The sequence below is a fragment of the Tamandua tetradactyla genome, chromosome 5 (genome assembly GCF_023851605.1).
Source record: "Tamandua tetradactyla isolate mTamTet1 chromosome 5, mTamTet1.pri, whole genome shotgun sequence".
NCBI lineage: Eukaryota > Metazoa > Chordata > Mammalia > Pilosa > Myrmecophagidae > Tamandua > Tamandua tetradactyla.
The window spans coordinates 20375687-20393784 of record NC_135331.1 but is presented as its reverse complement, the minus strand read 5'-3'; the positions used below and the strand labels follow the sequence as shown (position 1 = coordinate 20393784).

At 49.5% G+C, this 18098-nt stretch overlaps 1 protein-coding gene across 2 annotated transcripts; it reads left to right on the top strand.

Annotated features, from left to right (window-relative positions):
• Positions 1-42: 42 nt before the first annotated feature.
• On the top strand, positions 43-17765 carry RAB35 (RAB35, member RAS oncogene family). 2 transcript variants are annotated; one of them, XM_077159993.1, is made up of 6 exons: positions 78-255; positions 5592-5642; positions 8815-8938; positions 13624-13748; positions 13825-13949; positions 15441-17765. In XM_077159993.1, exons 1-6 carry the CDS (start codon positions 204-206, stop codon positions 15567-15569), a joined length of 606 nt encoding a protein of 201 aa, XP_077016108.1. In that variant the 5' UTR covers positions 78-203; the 3' UTR covers positions 15570-17765. The 2 variants fall into 2 exon arrangements, with proteins under 2 accessions (XP_077016109.1, XP_077016108.1); XM_077159994.1 differs by lacking the exon at positions 13825-13949 and having other exon boundaries at positions 43-255.
• The last annotated feature ends 333 nt before the right edge of the window (positions 17766-18098 follow it).

Sequence of the window (18098 nt, the reverse complement as noted above, 5' to 3'; positions counted from 1 at the left end):
AGAAGGGAGGCGGCGGCAGCGGCAGCGGCGGCGGCTGCTGAGGAGGAGGAGGAGGAGGAGGGGGAGCAGAGGGAGGTGTTTCTGTCAGTTCCGGCTGTTTGTTCGGGAAGTGGATCCGCCGTTGCCGGAGCAGCCCGGAGGGAGCTGCGGTTCGCGAGGCCAGCACCGACCCCGCCCGCCCGCGCGCGCCGCCCCCGCCCGCCATGGCCCGGGACTACGACCACCTCTTCAAGCTGCTTATCATCGGCGACAGCGGTGAGGCCGCGGCGGCCGAGGCGGAGTGGGCCCTGCCGGGCGCGGCCCGCGGGAGCCTCGAGGCGGGCCGGGAGGTGCCGGCCAGCGAGGGCGGGCGGGCGGGGCTGCTTAGTGGCCGCGGGCCCGACAGACAAGCCGAGGGGCTCCGGGGCGGGGCGCGGGGCTGCGCGGGGCAGGGGCGCCGGGTCCACTCCCTGCGCCAGCCCCTGCCGCACTGGTGACCTTGGTCAAGTCGCGCGAGCTCTGGAGTTGAATGGACCCGGGTTCGAGTCCTGGACGGCCAGGTGCCTCAGTCTGTGACCTTGGTTAATTTGCTTCACCTTTCTGAGCCTCAGTTCCCTCACCTGAGAACTGGGGACTTGCCTCCCTGGGTGGTGTGAGTTTTCAATGAGTTGAAGCAGGAAAAGTGCTTAATACCTGGCCTGGCGTCAAGTAAACTCTAAGTAAATGTTAACTGCCGTTGTTGTTATGGTATCCTTCAGTTTCTTCCCCTGTGCAAAAGGAATATTCCTGTAATCTGCCTCCCGGGATTGTTGTGAGGTTTAAATGAAATATAAGGCATGGTAAAGGGCTTAGTCCAGGGCCTGGCACGTTCTTGCTGAATTATTGTTTTAGCTATGGAGTGGCTCAGTTATCTCATCTGTAAAATAGAATAATAGTGCATCTGTCTCACAGGAATTAAATTAAATTAGTTAATGCACACGGTGTTCGGAACAACTCAGTGTTTGTTGTTGCATCTTTTGGTAACAGAAGCATTGGGGGTACTTCTGCCATATGCACCCTCCTTTGCTTAGTTCATTGCTCTCTCCCCGCTGCTTAGAACTGTGACTGGCACCCGGTAGGCGCTTCACAAATATTTGTTGAATGAATGAATACTGAGTGCCCTTAGAAAAGATAGGCTGGCTTCTGCAAGAGGGTGGACATTTTCAGAGGCGTTTGGAGTGTGCCTGGTGAGCAAGTTTATGGGGTGACCAAGAGGTCAGAGAGGCAGACCGCAAAAGGTTTATGGGAGCACAGATGAGGTGCTGGGATTCTATGATGTTAGGGAGGAAGCTTGGGAGCACACTATGTTTACAGACAAACCTTAGTTGAGTGTGGGAAGAAGGTCATGTGACTGGAGGCAGAGGATAGGCTAAAGGTAGAGCCTATGGATTGCTGAAGAAAGAGGGGAACTAAATTAAGTGGGCAGTAGGATCCAGGATATAAGTGTTGGAGGGACAGTGTCATAGTTGGGTTTGAGAAGAGGGTGGGTTTTGTTCTTATACATGAAGTTGAATTGGGATGTGGTTGGTGGGTTGGATAAGGTGAAGGTGGCTGAGGATTTTATGGTTGATCATGGAGGGGAGAAGTGAGGGGAAAAGTCATGGGCTAACTAGGAAGGTGGAAGGTAACTGGTTGGAGTGGGAGTTGGAAAGATGGAGGATGGATTACTTGTGGTTTGAATGAAAGAAAGCAGATAAGCTGTGTAGTTTTGCTCTTGGAGATGGCTTCTGGCATTCTTCTGGGTCATGGGGTTGATGCCTTTAAGGGATTTGATTTCACCTCTGGTCTGATTCTGAGCAGTTTGCACCAGGTGGATTCTTCTTTTCTTTTGGAGTTAGTCAGCCTCCTGTGGTTAGGGGTCTTGATCCCTCTGCAAGACTTCTAGGGACTGTGTACTGATATCCAAAAATTAAAAAAGCCTAAAATCAGCAAGAAGATGCAGCTTGTTTGAGTTTTTCTCTTGTAAAACCTAGAGGGATGGTTTTGGCCCCCTTTCTCTTTTCCCACAGTGCATTTTGCATGGTGTATTGATTTTTCGCTCAGAATTCAGGTTTGGAAGAAGACTCATTGTGTCTGGCTCCTAGCTCTGAGCATGTAGGTCTTGATGTGTGAGAGGAGATGGATGATTTGCTGTTTGATTTCTCCAGATAGTGAGTTGATATTCAAAGGCAAATACTTAAGAGACTGGTAGAAATAGCCAGGGATGATCAAACCAAGCTTTGGCAACTGAGCTGAGGAGACTGGGTATCTTGCACTCCCCTGAATTGGTTTGCTGTGTGTATGTTTCCTTAAGTTTTATCAAATGATTTCACAGACACTCTCTCTTCTGAGTCTCACCATTACCTGTAAAGTTTGTCGAATAAGGAAACTAAGGCTCAGAGAAGGGGACTAACTTGCTCAAAGTTGCACAACTTACCAGAGGCAAAGCCAGGAGTCACTGCACATCGATGCTAATATGTATGAGCGCAGCTGGTGTCAGGCCTGGAAAACAGTAGGTCCCCAATCGATGTTGTTTCCTTCTTTATAAATCAGGAGTTCTTCTTCCCACTCTGCCACATTGTACATGCTTCTGGAATGTTTTTCCTTGGCTTTTGCATCTCTTCTTAATGCCTGAGGTTCTGTGCTTTCTCTTATGCTCTTCTGCCACTGTCTCTAATTTGTAACAGCATTTTGTCCACATCCATTGGGCCAGCCGTCCCCATTCTTAGGACCTGTAAGCTGGAGTGGCCATCAGAGATCGAGTTAAAGCACTTCATATTTTGGATGAGTCAACTGAGGTGTGGAAGGGGGAACTGACTTGTCTGAAGTTAAACAGTGAAGTAGTGCTAAGCCAGGATGAAAAATTGAGAACACTTCACTTGTAGATCTGAGGCTCTTCAACAGGCTGGAACTGAAGCAAAGAAGAGTGAGGGAACATAGCCCAAGGGAGGACAAGGGCTGAGGGTAGGGACTTCGGTGTGGTTGGCATGTTGAAGACCAGAGTCCCTGTGTAGGCTGAGGGGCAGAAACCAAGGGAGTGAGGCAGCTTGGTGCAAGGGAGAGCAGAGATGAATGAGTGTGTAAGGTGTCTGTAGTATAAATAAATCTGTGTCTCCTGACTACCCAGAGGTACTGAGTGCCAGGGCCTGTGCTCCTTGCAGGATTGAAAATGCTGGGGTTGAATTGGTCGTTTCACACTAGCTGTGTCCACTGGAAGGCTGTTGACTGGCTCTGACAAAGGTAGACTAGTACCTCCCACTTCCTTCTGTAGGCCAGGTGCTGAGGGTTAAGTGGTAGGTGCTGAGGGTTAAGTGGTAGCAGTCTGTTTTCTTAAAGAGGCCCTTTCCAGGGGTATTTAGGAGATGGCATTCTTTGGAGTGAATTTCTGTTCCTTTTAAAGGGAAGAACAGTGTCTGGAGGTGGGTGACAGGTCCAAAGCAGCAGTTAATGTGGTGGCTGGGGTGGTCTTTCTGTAGCCTAGTAGTTTTCTTTGCTCTGCAAAGGTGCCTGGGGCTGAGCCAGGGGAGCAAGAGAGTCCACACTGGAGGGGATGCCAGTGTTTCATCGCTTCCTGCATCTGTTTTATATATACAGGCTTTGGATGACATTTAATTTTTACAAAAGGGTTCTGCTGCCCCCCAGAAGTTTGAAAACCACTGCTTTGGCTCTGGTTAATGCTACAGTTAAAAGCATTGGATGACATAGCTGCCAGTGAACTTGGTGTTCATTTAGTCATAAATTCATGAAGCAGCATTGGTTGGCACCTATCATGTGCTGGGCCCAGCTTCCAGGCACAGGGACGAGTAAACCACAGCATCGTGTTGACTGTGTAGAGTGAGTGAGAGATCTCGTCTGAGAGGAACTCGCGGCCTAGTGGCCCAGACACAGGCTTGTAGCTGAGTCAGCTGGACCCAGAGGTTCCAGGAGGTACAGGGAGGAAGCAAAGTAGCCAGCAGGGCCAACGGGTGTTGGCTTTGGGCAGAACCCTGCGAAGGACCCAGCCCAGGACTTGGGCTCTCTTTGGACTCAGCAGGAAACCTCGCAGGGTGGCAATGAGGAAGTAACTCTGAGCAAGAGTGCTGCAGGCCTGGGAGCTGAGCACCAGGTACTGTGGGTGCAGCACCTGTCTACTCACAAGAGCCTCACCCCAGTTTGCCTTTAGGAAGGCATGGCCTAGGTTTACTCAACGAAACAAGGTCTTGACAACTTACACATTTGGTGAAGTACCCAGAGAGATCTTTAGAGAGGACGACCCAGAGAGGCTATCTGTCTGGGGTTAAGTACTCTTACCTAGAGCACCACAGTGAGCTTAGACTTTGCTTATTTGGGGGGCCTGGGGACAGAGTCAGTGCCCTCTTTGGGAATCTGATAAAAGCTATAGGCTTCTCTCCGCAGATGTGCATATGCACTTAACATTTTGCATTTAGTTTCAGGGGGTTCATGGTCTCTAGAATAAGATCTCCTCATATGTAGCTTTGGTAACATTGCTGTTAGGAATTTAACAGGAGTGAGATGCAGGATCTCCTGTGGGGTCATTTTATTCCCTTTCCTGAAACAGACTCAAGAAGCCTCCCCATGCAGGGTGTATGGGAGTCTTAGCACTCAAATCAGATCTCAGCTCTACCAGTTTCTGCTGAGGCAGCTAAAGTCAGCTGCTTAGCTTCTCTGAGCCTCAGTTTCCTCACCTTAAGAGAGGTGTTTGCAATTACAGGAGAGCATCAAATTGTCCACCATCAAGAAAGAAAGTGCTCTCTGCATATTGATTATTTCGTTCTGTGTGACCCACCTGGTCTTAGGGGTGGCAGGGGTGGAGTAATGAGGTAAGAGGACATGGGACAGGCACACTTGATAAGTTAAAGCTGCCATGGGCCAATGTGTAGGGAAAGCCCAGCATAGAGGGGTCTTGCCTGTTGTAGTATAAGTATGCCAGGAGGTGCTCTCTTAGGTGTAATGGGGAGTTGTTGGTCTGATAGGTGTTCTAAGGCAGGACCTCGTCCTCCCCCAGTCCAGCCAGCTGTGACAATAGCAAAGGTAAAAGTATATTGCAGAGGGAAGATGGCTGATAGTTCTAGTTGCTGCTCCTCAATTTCCTCACCTGCAAAATAGCCCTGATCTCAGAAGTTCTTTCCAGCTCTACAGTTCCTCATTTCAAGCTCCACACAAACTGAAGAAGCATCATGCCTGATGATATCATGCGTTTTTCTGGAGACTGTGTTTTAGGCACACTTTGGGGACCTAGTATCATTTACTTGACTTTCCTCCTGATTCATTTCTGTCCTCTGGTATCTTCCTTTGGGTTGCTGGTACAAGCCTTCAGTACAGGGATTGGCGTGAGACCCTCTCTCATCCCTCTCCCAGGGAATGTGGGAGCAGCTTATTGTATCTGAGGATGAAGAAAGGAGCCAGGGATTGAATGGAGGAGATGTTCCTGGTGTGTGACTGGTTGGGGAGAAAGAAAGCAGCATTGAGGTGGGGAGAAAGGTAGTTCCCACGGCGCTTCTGATGAGTTGAGACTGTTTTCTGTCATCCCTGAAGAAAGTCTCAGGTTGAAGGAGCCTTTGTCCCCTCTCATCTCAGTGATTTCTCTCTTGCAGGTGTGGGCAAGAGCAGTTTACTGTTACGGTTTGCAGACAACACTTTCTCAGGTGAGTGTTCCCCGGGGATGTCTTGGTTTTGAAATCCCCTTTCTTGACACCCAAGCACACGTGCCTCTACCTAATATAGAAAACTCTCTCACTCTGATTGCCAGAGGGGGGAGGAGAAGAGGGAGGGAGGCATAGAGTAGAACCTTCTGTGGTCTGTTTAAACTATCATGTTCAAAGAATCTTCTTTCAGGTCCATCTTTTTTCAATCTAGGATTTTTTTGTTCCCTAACATTAAAGAAAAAAAACTTTATAAACATTATTGTAAGATAGTGAATGCTTGTATAAAACTTCAAACAGTAAGTTATCAATACAAGTAAAAAACAAATGTTGTCCCTTCAGCTGTCCCCTTCTGCTGCCCCAGTAGCCCCTTCTCTCCATTGTGGAAAGAATCTTTCCAGCTATTTTCTGAACTCTGTAAGTTGTTCGCCAATTTGCCTTCCCCTTTGTCTGTCAAGTAACGTGGTTCCATGCGTCAGATGCAGCTCTTTCTGACTCTGTTGAATGGCTGTGAAGTTTTCTGTGGTGTAAATGGATGAACTGTTACTCATTAACAGTGCTTTTGATATATACGTGGTTTCTGGTTGCTTCTCCTGTTAGTGAGGCTGTGTTACTTATGAGACATTGTATGTTTTTGTACACTTGTTCCCACATTGCTCCAGAAGTGGAGTTGATGGGTCAGAGGGCATGTGCATTTTTAAATGGTCATAGATACTGCCACGTTGTCTTTTGAAGAAGTGTACAAATTTAATTTACACTTCCACTCAAGGGGATCAAGAGTATCCCTTGTCAACTCTAGTCAATGCTGGAGCTTCATAGTTATCTTCATTCTTGCTAAGCCAAGAGGTGAAAAGTGGTATAATTTAAATTCGTCTTCCCTAGTCCCTGGGGAGATTGAACATGTTTTCATTTGTTTAATATATCAGGTCAGTGAAAGAGGCTGTGGGTTGGGTTCTGTTTTTGATTGAAGCCTGAAATGTGATTATCCTGCGGGAGATTCCCTATGAAGTGGCTGAGGCGGAGCTAAAAGTCACCTGGTGACTTCTGATGTGGAAGTAATTACAGCTAATGCCTTCCTCTTTGTGGAGAAGTGGGTTTGGCTCTGCAACATCACTGGTGTGGTGTGCACAGAGTTGGATTCTCTGTGTGACCCCGAGCTAGGGACAAGGTCTTGGCCCATCCATAAAGTGAGAATGATAATAGTCCCTACTACATAGTGCCAGAATTACCTGAGACATCGCATGTCCTAGTGCCTGGTACTGAATAATCTCTCAGTGAATATTAGCTAGTTATTAAACAGAGGCTATTATCTTCAGGCTCTATTTAAGCTGGTAAACGTTCCTTTTCGTTCTCAATGCCTCTCTAACTCCCCTTCTAATCAGCTTTCAAATCCTGGAGGTCCCTCTTCAGTGTCTGTCTTTCCAGTTCTGTAATCACTACCTTTGTTGCTTCTAGCCTGGAGCCTTACAACAGCTCCTTTCTTTCCTCTTCAATACTGCTAAATTAATCTTGTTATATATACCTCTGGCAGGGTCTCCCCTCTGTTTAAAAAAACCTCCATGACCCTCTGTCACCTGAGCAAAGTTTATAGCAAGGTTTTTTCACTTTGGTGCTATTGATATTTTGAACCAGGCAGATCTTTGGGGTGGGGATTTCCTGTGTGTTGAAGGATGTTATGCCACATCCCTGGTCTTGTCCCACAAATGCTAGTAGCACCCTGCTAGTTGTCACAACCCAAAGTGTCTCCACACATTGTTACATGTCCCTGGAGAGCAAAATCATCTCCAGTTGAAAACTGCTGATTTAGAGTCTTTACTTGACATTCATAGGGCTTCAGAATTTATTTCCAGCTCACCTTTCTGACTTTCTCATAGTTCTCAAACTTTTGTTCTTTTGTTCAGTTGATCACTTGCCTACTCATTCACTCATTCTTTTATTCATTCATTCATCTGTCAGTTGTTTGAGGGCCTAATAGTGCTTGGTGCTGGGCCAGCTCCCTTGACATTATTCTGTCCTCAAAGCACTAGATGTTGGCTTCTTCACTGAATGTATTCTGTTGGTGCTTTTACTTCAGCTGTTTTCCTCTGTGGAATGTCTTTTCCCCTACCTAATCTCAAGCTTTGAAATCTTTCCTGTTCTTTCAGCTTAGGCCCAAATATGACTTCTTCCCTGAAGCCTTCCTTGCTCTCCACCCACTTGAACTTTGACTTTTCCAAATACTCATCCCACCTTGCATAGTTATATGTGTGCCTCATCTCCTGTCCTACATTGTATGCTCCTAAAGGAGCAAGAACATGTTTTTTCTTTTTTTAGTATTTTTATTGACAAATCTTCAAACATGTACAGTTCATACACAGTGTACAATCAGTGGTTCACAATATCTTCCTATAGTTGTATATTCGTCACCATGATCATAAAAGCGTCTGTTTTTAAGGTTAAGACATGTGTAAGTCCAAATTCTCCTCAAACCCATCTTTTGCACCGATGGCCCAAGAGAACTATTTAATATGCAGGTCGTGCTCCTGTCTAAAGCCCTTCAAGGACTCCCCATCGCACAAAATGATTAAGTACAGAATCTTTAAAATAGCATAAAGGCCCCCGACATCTGGCCTTGTTCTCTTTCTACCTGTTTCACACTGTCTGCTTGACCTTTGACCTCCTAATGTTTTTGCTGATGTCTCTTCTGCATGGAACAGTGTTTCTCATATTGCAGGTTGTGACCTGTTTGTGTGTTTAGGAAATGATTTTTGGTTTTTTGAATAACATATTTTTGAATAAAACAGAACAGAAAAACTGAAGTACATGGAAGGTCTCCCCCCATTCTCAGATCACACCTGAGATGTCCCTACCCTGACCACTCTAACTGGTGGAACCTTCTCCCTGCTCCCTCACTGTCACATTTTCCTGTTTTATTTCCTTTGTAGCATGTATCACCATCAGAAATTATCTTCTTTATCATTTTGTTTTATTGTATATGGTCGCTGCCCTACCCCAGTTGTAGGCTCCATTGAGCCTGAGTCTTGGTCTTCCTTCTTCAGGGCACTGTCCCTGGAACTTGGACCTGGGTGGACACCTACAGTGAACGGGGAGGGTTGTCAAGTCTCCGAGGGTTTAGGACGTACTGCTGACCACAGCAGCCACCCTACCAGTCTGTTAATGTGACCTGTGTTTGCAGGCAGCTACATCACCACAATTGGAGTGGATTTCAAGATTCGGACTGTGGAGATCAATGGGGAGAAAGTGAAGCTGCAGATCTGGGACACAGCTGGGCAGGAGCGTTTCCGTACCATCACCTCTACGTGAGTCTCCTTGCTCCCATTTGTGTCCCTTCACCCCAGACATTTGGGTACTGTTGCATGAATAGTTCCCCATGGTAAAAATGGTAGAAAATGCCATCACAGTGGGTCCCTGACCAACCATGGCCCAGTTGGGAAACGAATTTTCCAAATGGGCCATGTTTGGTGACTGAGCATCCTGGTTTTGGAGTCTGAAGTGACAGTACCTTCTGGCCTTTGGTTCTTTTATCTTTAAAATGAGAATAACAGTGGAACTCGCCGTACCAAGTGGTGTGAAGTGCCCTGCACTAGCAGACACTTAGTTGGCAAGGGTTACTGTTGGGAGGTGTTGGTTGTGACTCTAGGTCTGGCTGTGTCTCCCACCCTGACTTCTTGAAAGTGGCTCCTCTCTGTTGGGAGACTTGGAAGGAGCATTGGTATGTGTGAGGTCATCAGCAGGCCTTTCCTCTGCCTCTCCAAAGCTGTCTTACTGACTGTCCATCTTTACTACTGGGTAGCATCTTTGTGGTTCTTAACTACAAACTGGAAGCAAAATCTAGCCCTTGTTCTAAGAGCAGGGGGCCTGTGGAGGGGCTCTTGGTTCTTGGGTGACTAATGAAGCAGCTTCCTGGAAAGAGCAGGGATTTTGAAGGTAGGCAGTTTAAATTGAAATCTCTGTTCTATTGTTTGACCTAGGGCAAGTTGCCTAAACCCTGTGCCTCAGTTACCCCAAGGGTTTAACTTTAGGATTTGCTTTAACATTTGAGTCCTGGATGCCAGGTGCCCTGAGCTTGGAGCTTTACATGGATCCTCTTGCTGAACTCTCCTGACTCCCCTGTGCAGTGGGTACTGTTACTATTCCCATCTCACAGTGGCGAGGACTCTGGAGGAGTGCTTCTGCTCCGGGGAAGCAGCTGAGCCTGAGCTCCCTGCTCAGTATGTACAGAGGGGTGTAAGCGGTGTCTGGCCCGGAGAGTTGCTTCTTCTATGGGAGTCTCATTTTCTTCGCACCTGACCAGTTGCTCTATAAGTGGGGCTCTTGAGGAGGCTTAGGAGAAGGGACCCCTTTCCTTCCTCAGCATGGAACCATGGTGTTCAGAGGTCCTTGGGGACTTCTGGGAGAGGTGGGGGAGTGGTAAGGAGCCCACAAGTGGCAGTTGCGGCAGGGGGTGCAGAGTGGGCCAGTGGCAGGAAGGGAGCTGGACTGGATTTGGGCAGCACTGGTCAAGGGAGCTTGAGGGCTGGAGCCCAAGCAGCCCGAGCAGGAGGAGCTTCTGCTTGCAGCTGGGGTTGCCCTGTAGTGAGCATGTGTCCCTGTAGTGAGCATGTGTCTCTTTGTGACTTCCTGGGATCTCCCTGTGCCAGCTCTCAGAGACTACCTCTGCCAAGCTTCTGAAGAGGCTCTTCTGGCCTGCTTGTGTGTCAGCAACTGCCAGCTGCCAGCGAGGCCCAGAGGTCGGCGGCTTCTGGAGTAGGACTGACACTGTGAGCTTGAGGCAGCCCAGAGGATAGCTGGAGCAGAACGAAAACCACCTGTAGGTGGTTGAGGTGGGCTGGAGATTGTTGCTAGGGCTTCTCCTACTGTATTTCCTTCAATTCCAAAAAAGAGTCCTCTGATATCTCCACTCATGGTCGAGAAAATGGAGGCTCAGAGAGGGTGAAGTGACTTAACTTGGTTGGTCAGTGGAGGAGGTAGAATATGAATTTAGGTCTTTCTGATGCCAAAGCATATGCTTTTACCAAGCCCTTGGGCCCCTGCTCTGGGTCATCCCTGGGGGACTGGGTGGGCTTTTCTTGAGTTAAAACTAAGGGCAGCAGAGAACATGAGGCTTGTGGCCACAAGAAATCCTTCAGGCAGGGAACTGGGGACTGGGGTGTCTGAAACCCTTTAAGCAGGATGAACCCCAGCCCATCCCCCAGCCGCTGTGACATCAGCTCCTTTCATGACTGGGCTGGGTGGGGTAGGAGGAGGAAGGGCTGCCTCCTTCATTCTATTTAGGATCCTTGGAGGAGTTACTCAGCTGCCTAAGGGCAACACGTGCTTTTCCAGGGTGCTTGAGAAGGGGGTGGGCCCTGCATTGCTGGCTAAGAACACTGGCTCTGGCTCCTGTTGACCATCTTGCCCATCTGTCTGGGGAGGCTGGGGGTATAGCTTCATCTTGGGGTCCCTGACTCTGCCCCTTGTGAGGCAGGAGGTGCTGGAGGGCATGTCGAAAGGTTCCTGCCTCTGGAGAGGCTTGATGCCCCCTGGTGGTACTTGGCGAAGCAGGAATGTGGTATCTCAGAATATTTCAGGAGTTTGTTTTCTTTTCAGGCTGCAGTAGCATGACCTTTTTTCTGATTTCGGGTATTAAAAGAAAAAATAAAGCTGCATCTGCTAGCCTGACAAGGAAGACCCCTGTTGTCCTCATGGTTTCTTGTCTCTTGGTAACGGGTTCATTGACCCTGAGAGGTGTGGCTGGGAGTGCAGGTTGGGGAGAAGTGAGGGAGGCTGTGATGATGGTGGTTAGGGAGAGGAGCGGGTGTCAGACCTGGTCCCCATGGCTTCCTGGCTTTGTGGCTTCAGGTGGTCACGTTACTGCTCAGCCCCACGTCCTCACTGGTGAAATAGCTTCTAATATCTGTTGTGCCAGACTGTCAACGGGATTGTAGAGGGAGTTTGTGTAACATGCCTGGCACTGGGTCTGGCAGAGTCAATGCAGAGTGAGTGGAGGTAGTAGTACCGGCAAGCCAGCCTCCACCAAGTACTTCCAGGTGCTCTGGGTCCTTGACCTCACTCCCAGACTCTCTGCTCTTGGATAAAGTCCCTTCCTTGGGCCCACAGAAGGTGGTGGTGTTGGCAGGTAGGGGGGCACCAGGGTCTCGGTTGGGACTCGTGGTGGTAGGCATTTGTGAGCATCTTTTTTTTTCACAAAAGAGTTTTGGAACAGCATTCCATCACTTGCATTTCTTTTGCCGACCAGAGGATAGTTGTCTGTTATGTAGTTCCTGTAACTACTCAGGAAGACGTCCCTCACCAGACTGAGGTATACCTAGGCTCTGGCACTGTCATGGATGCCACTGGAGGGCAGGAACAAGGAACAGGGATGGCTTGGAGGGGCCTGGAGAGCTTCGGCCCTCTAGTGTTGTGGTTGTCATGGCTCCCCCAAGGCCACAGAGGTCTGCACTTCTCTAAGGGCAGAGCCACGGGCAGACTGATGTTAGGCCTCAGGAGAAAATCTCAGTGGCTGAGTGTAGGTTGGACAGACAGGCCCCAGATATAGCAGGGTGGCTTTTCTAACTCAGAGAACAGGTCTCCAGAGCTGCCTCCCATGCTGCCCCTTAGTTTTCTTCCACCTGTGTCCGAGACCCCAGACTGTCATGGAAGGAATATTAATAGTGATAATAAAGAGCACCTACTTGTTGATTGTTTATTACTATTCGCCAGTTCTTGTGGTGATGCCTTTTGACTCCTTGAATTCCTCATAACCACTCTAAGAGGTAAGTACTAGTATATACTTTTTTTGAGGTTGTAGTTGAGGAAATTGTAGTTGAGGAAATTGAGGCTCAGTGAGGTGCCAGAACCTTCCCAAGATTGTGAGATGGAGCCACGGTTGGTTTTTCCCCTCTGATTAGGCCTAGACTTTAAAAAGTTTTCCAGAGAGCTGGTGGGCATGGGATGAGACCAGGATCACAGCACCAGCCTGGCTGGCTCCATTCTGGTGATGTGGGTTTGGGGAGGAATCATCCCCACAGGCTGATAGCCTCAGGATCAGAGGTGCTTAGGGCCGGGGTGATGGGGCTGAGTTGGGAGAGGTGGCTGCTGGCCTATCTTTAGGGCAGTGGTTTATACCCTTTGAGTTCTAAGAAGCCCCTGGTGATTGAGAATCTTTTTTGCTTTAGTTCTCCTGCAGCTTTGGGAAGAGGGTTCAGAGTGGCAACTCTGGGGTGATTCCTGGTGTTGAAGGGATGGTAAGACCTGGCTGTTGGGTGTGCAAAGACTCAGGAAGTGTGAGGCTCTGGTGTGCCTCCTCCCTGGGATATTGGCCTTCATTTATCCTCCTGAACCATTTGAGTGAACCAGGGCTGGGCACACTAGATGTTTAGCAGAAGAATGTCTTATATCGTCCATCCTTCTAAACCTTCTGGCGAACCTGGGGCCACGGGCTCTGTGCATTTGGGACAATGATCTGTCTAGGATCCCCCTGCACATCACTCCTGTACACCTGCGGTGTCCTGGCAACTCCCCATCACCGCACAGCTGAGCCAGAGCAATAGGCAGGAAGGGTTCATCTGCCCCCAGGGGGCAAATGCAGACCTGGCCCTGCATTCACAACTGGTTTGTCCTCTTGTGTGATGGCATTCTACCAAAAACAATTTTGAGGAGAGAAAATGTTTTCTAATTGTGAAAACAGCACAGCACAGTAATATGATGTCAAATACAAAATTGCCTAGATTTTAAAAACAAAGCAAGAACTTCAAAGAAGTTTCACACTAGTGGCTGCTTTGCACAACTTAGGGTGAATCCTCAGAACTGGGCCACTCCCCTGGAACCATGCGGTCACTGTTACCTGCTGGTGGCTTGGTGGGAACGTGGGAGGGGTGGGTGGGCTGCCACATGACTGGCAAGGAAGCATTTTCAGCCCCTCGCTGATTCCACCCATCCTGAGCATGGGCTTTTGGGTCTTTGGGAAGGGACTGCTGCTCTGATGCCTGCCCTGGCCCTACAGGTATTATCGAGGGACCCACGGGGTCATCGTGGTTTATGACGTCACCAGTGCTGAGTCCTTTGTCAATGTCAAGCGGTGGCTTCACGAAATCAATCAGAACTGTGATGATGTGTGCCGAATATTAGGTGAGCTGGACACGGTTGGGTGGGGCTGGGGGATGATGTGCAGCCGGGGCTGGGCTGACTTTGCTTTGCCTTGAAGTGGGGAACAAGAATGATGACCCTGAACGGAAAGTGGTGGAGACAGAAGATGCTTACAAATTTGCTGGGCAGATGGGGATCCAGCTGTTCGAGACCAGCGCCAAGGAGAACGTCAATGTGGAGGAGGTGAGGCTGAGGGGGAGCGGGACCACGTGGTTCCTGGTTACTGCCCATCTTTGCTCCCCACCTCTCCCTTCTCTTCCTATCCCACACTTGTCATGCTTTTTTTTATGGCTGTCAGATAGTGGCGTGGTAACTGCCACTTATTGAGTGCCTACTGTGTGCCAGGCTTTTGCCAGGCACTTTGAAGGTGTTGATTATTTCCTAACATCCTCTGAGGAAGGTATAATTATCTTCACATTTCAAATAGGGAAATAGGGTCCAGTGGTTAAATGTCTTAAAGAATATCGGCCAGCTAATAAAGTAGCTGAGTTGAATTTCGATCTGTCCCACACCTTACTGCCTCACTGTCCTCTCCCTGGGCTCCACCACTGTCACCTCTTCCTGATCTCCGGCCTCCCCTTGAGCCTTGGTCCTGTGGAGACCAGGTTGCTCTACCCTGGCTTCTGGAGCCTCCTCAGGACGCACAGCTTCTGCAGATGGTGGCCAAGCCTCTCGCCTGAGGCCTCTTCCCTTTGCACTTGGGCTGGGTTTGTGGAAAGGCAGTTGTGATTCTGGAAGAGAAAAGCCAGAAATTTTGCCACCAGTTCAGGTTGGCCCACTTATTGGCCTTAGGAAGGACCTGCCTCACTGATATGTGGGTGTCCAGAGTCCCTAGGGAGACTGGGACATGGACCACACAGCAGTGAGGAGTACTGGTTTCTGGGAGTGTCAGACTAGGCTCAAAATCCTGGGCTTTCCACTGGGGGGCCAGTGGGCTGGGTCCCTGTGACTTTGGGTGAGTGACTTCACCTCTCTTTTCTTGTCTGTTCCTTCTGTAAAGTGGGGAGAGCGAGAGTCCCTGCCTCTTAGTTTGTGAGGAGTAAATGATGTCTCGGGCATGACACGCAGTGAGTGTTCCATAGATGGTGGCTCAGCTTTTTATGGCTACTCTGGCCTCCACTGAGGTGGTTATTCTCCTCTACCCTGGGAATGGGCAAAGGCCTGTGGATTGGGGTGGATGGAGTATCATTGGATCTTGGCATTGGAAGGCCCCTGGACGTGATCTGGCAGGTTCTAGGCATCCCCCTGATCCCCACGTCCTACTTGCAGTGAGGTGACATGGGAGGGGCAGACTCTGGGTTCCTTCCAGCCTGTCTGCAGGGCAGTTGCACTTTGTCTTGTCAGGAGATTCCAGCTGAAGGAAAGGAGTGCTTTCAGTCTTAAAAAAAAAAGACAGACTGGGAGAACTGTGAGAGACTAAGGGACTGGCTCAAATCCATCTCTGATGATTCTTTTTGACCTTTATATAAACAGTTCACTACTTCTTTCAGTAGGTTTGAGGATTTCTGTAATGAAGGACATACATACAAAAAATTTCAGTAGAAATGGAAAGCAGACCCAGAAAGGCCAGGGGAGCGCCTGGGGTGTCTGGCATGCCGACTGGCGGGAGGTGGCCCCACTGTGCAGAGCTCTTCATCAGGTCTGAGGCCACCCCTGCCTCCTTTGCTTTCACAGATGTTCAACTGCATCACAGAACTGGTCCTCCGAGCAAAGAAAGACAACTTAGCGAAACAGCAGCAGCAACAACAGAACGATGTGGTAAAGCTCACGAAGAACAGTAAACGAAAGAAACGCTGCTGCTAATGGCCACCCAGCGCACTGCAGACTGTGCTGTGGCCACTCCCCAGCCCGAGGCCCGTGGGGGGCTCCTCGGGGGACAGTCTCAGTTTTGTGCCGTTATTTAAAGAATTCTCTCCACGTTTTTGTATTGGGAGGCGCCATCGGCACTTCCTCCCCCATCCCCCCTTGAGTGCCAAGAAGGTGTTGGACAAACCTGCCCTCCCTCCTGGTGCCCCTCCTCGGCCCAGGCGCCTGCACACGGCGAGGACGCTGCCAGCCGAGCGGACGGATTAACCAGTCTGTACATAATGTATATTGCTGTAACCAGCTGCATCGCCCTCATCCTGCTCTGGCTTCTGCCTCCTTAATGCCAACTTGCTGCAACAGACGGACCTTCCTCCCCGCTGCTCTGGTCCCATCTCACCGCCAGCAGCTTCCTGAGGAGACAGGATTACGTTCTGGCCAAGTCTTTTGCCAACCTGGGCTGGTGAAGTGGGCTCCATGTTACTCATTTCACTCCTTCAGACTGTCAGCTCCTGTCCCTGCGGTCAGGGTCTCCCCCCTTCTCTGGGGCCAGGGAGGTCTCTGTTCCCTGCCTTTTTCCCCATTCTGGCAGCTGGGGAAACCAGGCCTTCAGTGAGTCCTGGGGCTGCCCATCGAGGCCCTTCCCTGTGCTGGCCCAGCCCTTCTGTTCTGCAGAGAACGTGAGTAATGCCCTTTGGCCAACAGATTTCTTGTCCTGCTGCCTAGAATCTTCTGAGCTACAGATCCAGGGGAGCCAAGGTTTCGAATTTGTACCAGAATGCTTAAATTCCAACAGAAAGGTAGGAGTGCTTTTGTGCAGCGATGGGGCTTGCAGGAGGGCTACAGGAACATTGTTTTAACAGATAAAGAAAATGAAGTCAAATCAAATGAATTGAATTAAGCTCCTCACACTTATTCTCTCTCCCTAAAATTTGATTGGCACAGCAGCAAAAGTTGTTGCCTTTCCACTTTGTACCCAGTGTTTTTAGAAAAAGCGATTGGCTTTTTGTTATTTTGTGGGACTCTTGGCTGAGTCGCCTGCCTTTCTGGCTGTTACTTGGTGGGAAAGGAGAAGGAGCCTCTACCCTCTCTTCAGCCCAGTGTTTCCCACTGGAGTTTCTGGAGCTAGAGTGTAGCCCTGGCACCTGGGAACGTGAATGGTGGTCCCGGGTGCTGCTGGACCCTGGGGCCTGTAGTTCTGAACAGGGTGGCAGGTAGCCTTAGGTCACTGACAGACTTGAAGTATAAAGGTAGCACGAGAAGTTTATGAATGGATGGGGAGGAAGGGCAGCCGGGCAGAGGCCAGCCAGGTTTGACCCTCCTGGTCTCCTGGAGAAAGACCAGAGTCACCTGTACATAGTGACTGCTCCCTCCCTCATTGGGACACTTCATTCACCTTTCCCCTCAGAGGATCATGTAACCTAGGAATAATTTATTTCACCACCATGATTTGTTTTATTAGATTTATTAGATTTCCTTTCCTAGGCGATTTCCAGGCAAAGTCCTGATTGGACAATCACATCACAGATCACACTGCAGATTTCCCATGTAACCACTGTTGGATGGGTTTCTAACCAATAAAAACTGGGGATTTCTTCTGACCCATTTCTCCAGTTCCCCATACTGCTAAAAGCCTGTGGTTCTCTGTGAGAGGCCTTCATTGTGGAGCCACAGGATGGGGTGGGGGCGCATGTGGGCAAGCCGGGCAGGTAGAAGATTGGTGTGGTGGAGAGAGGCCTGGCCTCTGTCCTCAGGACTGGTCTGGGGACCCATGGGTCCTGGGGTGGGGGTGGGGCAAGGAACTTGGGCTCCTGTAGGGTGGGGTGGGCATGCTTGACTCTCAGTATTCAGGCGAGGCCTTTGTGGGAGTGCTTGCAAATTCAAGCAATAAGGGGGAGGGGGGTGTCCTTCGGAGCCTTCCAGCCCAGGCTAGAAACCCTCATGGCTTCTGGGAACTGGATGTCCACACCCAGGGTGGTGGGGTGACAATGGTGTACCTGTCCTGCTGGGTGTTACAAACGTGGATGGGGGGTGGGGGTGCTCACAGGGCTGGACCGACATCCTGCGGGATTTGATGTGAAATTTCCTGTCAAACAACAAAACTTTTAAATGGTTTGCTAGGATTATTTCTGTATTGAAAGTTTCTAATTATGCTTTTTAAAAAAAATACTAAAAATAAAGGTTCAAGCTGCCAAATTTTCTTTCAGGGTCTGTTTCCTCTCCTAAGCTGTGCTCTAGGTGGGCCTGACTTTTTCACATCTGTCGTGTCCAGTGCTCACTTGTTCTCCATGTGAGGCCTGCGCAGGTGCCTGTCGAGGCATGGGGATGTTTTCAGAAGCCAAGTCTATTTTCTCCATGAAAGGCTGGTCCAGGGTTGAACGTCCCCTCAAGTATGGGCTCAGCTGGGAGCATATGTGGTGAGATGCCAAGGGAGGCGCCATGTTTATTCTCTGTATGTCCCCATGAGGCAGTGGAAACTCTCTTGGAGTGGTTTCTGCCCACAGAATGGGCCTGCTACAGCTGCTGGCT

Bases quoted from the DNA above. Each gene is read 5' to 3' on its own strand.
- RAB35 (XM_077159993.1), top strand. From the start codon at position 204: ATGGCCCGGGACTACGACCACCTCTTCAAGCTGCTTATCATCGGCGAC. The intron at 13,749-13,824 runs GTGAGCTGGACA...TTTGCCTTGAAG, and splicing joins TGATGTGTGCCGAATATTAG to TGGGGAACAAGAATGATGAC. The intron at 13,950-15,440 runs GTGAGGCTGAGG...TTGCTTTCACAG, and splicing joins AGAACGTCAATGTGGAGGAG to ATGTTCAACTGCATCACAGA.